Consider the following 5214-nt stretch of genomic DNA (forward strand, 5'->3'; position numbering starts at 1 on the left):
CTTGAAGGTGACAGATGCTATGTATCTGTTTACATGCTGGTAAAAATATAATGCACAGTGATTATCTGCCCTGGATTCTACCGGAAACTTACCATGTTAGATTTTATGAGCCTTAGCCTAGTAGTTTGAACTGCATGATTTCCCTCTCTTTCATCAGAATGATGGAAGAACAAGGAGCAGGCAGGTTCCTGAATTGCATTATCTGGTTATTTCATTATAGCCTGAAGGGAAATGGCACCAGAGGCAAGCATCCCAAATGCAAAAAGTGTAATTTCTCAGGAAATTTCCACGGTCAATGTCTAGACAGCATTTGGCAGGAAGCTCTTAAAATGTCTTGGGAATATGAATGATTACAGTTTTCAAAACCTTGCAATGATACTTAACTCAATCTCCTCCCCTTTTCAGATCCATTTCTGCAGTAACAAGCAAACAGCATTAACTCTTAGTGCTTAAAAATGCCTGATAGTATTTTAACTTATGTCAAAATATTGCTTTGTTTCTTTCTTCTTATTCTGACTTCATGTAAACCTATAATTAATATTTTTCCTAATTAAGGTATTCAAACTCTTCCCCATTGTTTTCTTTTTCTTTTATTTTGTGTCAATCCTGAGGCTTGAACTCGGGGCCTAGGTGACGTCCATGAGATTTTTCTCAAAACTACAGTTCTACTACTTGAGCCCAGCTCTGCTTCTGGATTTTTTGGGGTGTTAACTCGGAATAAAGAGTCTCATAGTCATGCCTGCTCAGCCTGGCTTCAAACCCAGATAGATCCTCCAGTCTTAGCCTTCTGAGTAGGTAAGATTACGGCTCCCAGCATTTGTTTTTATGATTTATTCAATACCCGACACTTTTGATGAACATCATTAACTGATGGTCACTTCCTTTGTAAAAGTCTAGAAAGTTCATTATGTCAAGTTTTCCAACTTATTTTGAGAGAATGAGTGTGGTTGTTTTCGAAAATATGCTTTGCAATCCTCAGTGCTTTATTTTAGACTTCCCCACAGAAGAGTAACTGGAAAAGCAAGTATCAGAAGGAGAATCCTTCTTGAGAAAGACTGGGTCGACCCAGATTCACACTCAGACTTGATAGTCAGAGAATGGCACAGACCATCTGCATTTGTTGAGAGTAAAGACTGTATAGATTATACACTACTTACATTTTATATAATTTCATTCCAAGGCAATTTTATGTGTAGTAAAGGATAATTTTGTAGCTATAAAATGCTTTAGCAGTTTTACTTTTCATTGGGCATAATTTTAAGCAAACTTTCAGTTAAGATCTGAAGCATTAAAGGTATTTTTAAATTGGATATGATTTTCATTGTGCCCCATTTCTAGGCTTCTATATATTCTTTCATATTCCCATTAAGGAACTAAACATTTTCTGCTTGAGAGCATCTCCAAAAAGCAGTATTGATCAATTACCTCCATCTTCGTAATGAGTTTCATTTGTATCAATTGAGGTAAGATGAAATCACATTACATTGTTATAAAGAGAAAATGTAAAATGCTGATGAAACTATACATTAAATATAGTAAAATATACTACCCACACCAAAATACATTTTAAAAAGACAAATAAGTAAAAAGTAAACAAATGATGGCTACAGATTACTTTTAAGAAATGCCATATAGTAAATATTCTATTACTAGAATTTAAATTTTGTCTACAAGTAGACTGTCATATGTCATTAAATCATAGTGTGCTCTGCTTATCCATTTCTCAATGTTTACCTTATGCATGAATATTTTACTGGTTGTGAAAGTCTTCAAGGGTCACAAAAATACAGGACGAGAGTAACTGTGGAATCCACCAAGTATGAGAATGTCGTGTTTCACAAGACCACATAAATCCTTGTTGTTCTTTCCAAAATAGTTATAACATCTGGACATAATAGATGAGGAAAATTACAGACAGTTGTGGCTCAAGGTGCTCAGGTGATCAATTTATTTTACTCTTTTATAATTCTGTCATAATGACTTACTACTCTACTATAATATAGTTTAGATACTGTCTAATGTTTCAAATGTCATTATTGAAATAGTCCTCTATAGAAATTTTCTCAACACAAAATGACACAAGAAAATATTATTTGTTTTCATTATATTAATATCTCATCATTTGAGTGTCAGATTCTCCCACTGACTTTATGCTTACAGGAAACTACACCACTTAGAATATATTCAAGAGATTTTCCTTCTCTTAGGACTCAAAGACTTTACTGTGATTTAATCAGATTGAAGGTCTTCATACCTTATTTTTTCAAATTAAGGTTTAAGTAGATAACATTGTTAAAAGTAAGGCTGAAAAATATCTAATAGTCCTAATGAACCTATTATAAATTTGGGCACAGTTATGTGCATAAGATGAGGCATAAGCAGAAATGGCAACTTCTTCATCAGGCAAACATAAATGTTATCATTCTTTGCCCTTGAATATAAAGATAATATAATTTTGTCATTGTGATGATACAGAGGATAGTTATTAAATTCAAAATTACATTTACTTTCAGATATCAGTGTACACCCATCATAATTTATGGAAAACCAGAGAAATATTTCAGGATTCATCCTTCTGGGACTTTCCGATGACAAGAACATACAAATGTTTTGCTTTGTGCTCTTCTTATTTTGTTTTGTTGCTCTGCTGGTTGGAAACATCCTGATACTTATTTCAATTTTCTGTAGCCCTCTTTCACAACAACCAATGTACTATTTCCTTTGCCATCTGTCCTTCATGGATATCTGCTACACGTCTAGTGTTACACCCAAATTGATTGATGGCCTCCTAGAGGGAACTAAAACCATTTCCTATGTTTATTGCATGCTACAAGTCTTCACCATGCACTTCTTTGGATGTATTGAGATCTTTATAATTACAGCCATGGCCTTTGATCGCTATGTGGCCATCTGCAAACCCCTCCATTACCTGCTCATCATGAACAGGACCAAATGCCATCTGCTGGTCTTTGCTGCCTGGGTTGGTGGGGCTGCCCATTCCTTCCCACAATTGTGTATGACCATCCAGTTGCCTTTTTGTGACTCCGTTGAGATTGATCACTACTTTTGTGACATTTTCCCTTTGCTCAAAATTGCCTGTACTGATACATACATTACTGGGATCCTTGTGGTTGCCAATTCAGGAATTATCACATTAGTGACTTTCATTGTTTTGTCTATATCTTATGCAATTATATTATTCCATTTACGAAATCACTCTGCAGAAGGAAGGCGCAAAGCCCTCTCTACCTGTGGCTCTCATATCACTGTGGTGATCTTATTTTTTGGTCCTGCAATCTCTTCCTACCTTAGACCTCCTGTCACTTTCCCTGAGGATAAAGTGATGGCACTATTTTACACAATCATTGCTCCTATGTTCAATCCTTTAATCTACACCCTGAGAAATACAGAGATGAAAAGTGCCATGCGAAAAGTTTGGTGTCCTGCTCTATTCTCAAAGCAAGCCGAAGGCTAGAGAATAGAAAATTTATTAATTAGGCAGCTCATAGAAGAAGAATGAACAATATGTGAGAAATAATAGCTAGGAGCTCCTTCCCCTACTTTCATATTTTACTCTTTAATGAAATATATGACAGAACAAAAATTAGTCACTTTAAAGACGCAGCTTGTTAAATTATAATATAACAACAAAAATCTCTGTTATGAAGTCAATCTTGCTTAATGTCACCTGATTTCACAGTGAAAGAACATAAGGACTAGAAAAAAAAAGATTTGAAGGTCAGTCAATAGCGGAGAATACTGAAAACAGCAACTTTACAACCACCATTTCAAATGTAAGTGCAATTCCCCTAAAATTGCCACTGAAATATAAAATATGGTTTCCTAACTCTCAATCCTAAAGTTAGTAAGTAAATGGATAGACACTCCAAGGTCCTCTGCTACAATGAACAAAAAAATGACAAAGAAAGGATTTTATACATCCTATAAAGGAACCAATCAACTAATTGCATTATGATAGTACAAAGACATTGTAAAATCATTTTTTTTTGGTCGATCATGGGGCTTGAACTGCTTGATCTCTAGGCCTGGGTGCTGTCCCTGAGCTTTTCAGCTCAAAACTAGTGTTCTATCACTTGAGCCACAGCTCCACTTCCAGTTTTCTGGTTGTTTATTGGAGATAAGAGTTGCACAGACTTTTGTGCCTAGGCTGGCTTTGAACTGTGATTCTCAGATTTCAGCCTCCTGAGTTGCTAGGATTACAGGCCTGAGCCTGTAATCACAGTGCCCAGCTGTGAAATCATTTCTAATTATCTCAGTCTGAAGCAACCAGGATATCTTCCATTATTTGAAATAAAACAGTCCTTTATATTTAGTCAATGGATTGCAATTTAATGTTAATTTAATTTAATGTAATTTAATGTCATGAAAAATCATGGAAGACAATTGCATATATCTTCTCGTGTCTTCATTGGATTGTTTGTATAAAAATCTCTATTCCCATTAAATTTGGTTGCCAATTCAAAATTGCTCAAAAAATAGAATTTTCCCAGTATGATGAACACAGAAGATAAGCCAATAATCCTACGTTTATGAAAGGAAATATTTCTGAGAGATTTTCTAGTTAAACCAGAAGGTTTTATCCTCTGTGGGGTAATGTCAAAATATGGATTTTTAGCCTATTGTGGTAAGGACTGGGTAGTTTGGCAAGAGATAAACAGATCCTCAGTCAAAAACAAAATAAAATCAGCAAGGCTGGGATAATAACAGAAAAGATTACAGCATTAGCCTAGCAGGTATGAGAGTCCAGGATCAATTCCAAGTATCACAAAATGACAGAAAGAAAGACAGACAGAAAGAAAGAAAGGAGGAAAGAAAGAATTGAGAGGAAGAAAGAGAAACAAAACAAAAAGCAAAAGAAGTAAAGAGAAATTCTTTTTTTTACTTTTCAGGTGAAGCTTGTTTCATCTTTATTTTTTTCTTAATATATATGTTTATTGTAAAGAAATTGTACAGAGGGGTTACAATTACATGAGCAAGGTTAATGAGTCCATTTTCTATTGAGCATGGTTACACCCTCATTTATTTTTCCCCTACCATCCCTTTCCTACCCACCTCCCCAACTCCTCCCTCCCCTCTTCCACCACCCCCACCAGCAAAGTTGTAAAGTTAGTTTGCAACATAGTGTCTTTTTTTTCATCAAAATTGATTTTAATGTAATACAGTATTTAAACAGAATTGAGGAAAAATCAACAT

At 35.0% G+C, this 5214-nt stretch overlaps 1 protein-coding gene across 1 annotated transcript; it reads left to right on the forward strand.

Annotated features, from left to right (window-relative positions):
• Positions 1-2539: 2539 nt before the first annotated feature.
• Positions 2540-3475, forward strand: LOC122104711 (olfactory receptor 4P4-like). The gene has a single exon (XM_042675648.1). The coding sequence runs from the start codon at positions 2540-2542 to the stop codon at positions 3473-3475; it is 936 nt and encodes a 311-aa protein (XP_042531582.1).
• Positions 3476-5214: the final 1739 nt, after the last annotated feature.

The sequence above is a fragment of the Dipodomys spectabilis genome, unplaced genomic scaffold (genome assembly GCF_019054845.1).
Source record: "Dipodomys spectabilis isolate Male_0828 unplaced genomic scaffold, ASM1905484v1 ptg000030l, whole genome shotgun sequence".
NCBI lineage: Eukaryota > Metazoa > Chordata > Mammalia > Rodentia > Heteromyidae > Dipodomys > Dipodomys spectabilis.

What these genes read in the sequence shown, in the direction of transcription:
- LOC122104711 (XM_042675648.1), top strand. Translation starts at nt 2,540, where the DNA reads ATGGAAAACCAGAGAAATATTTCAGGATTCATCCTTCTGGGACTTTCC.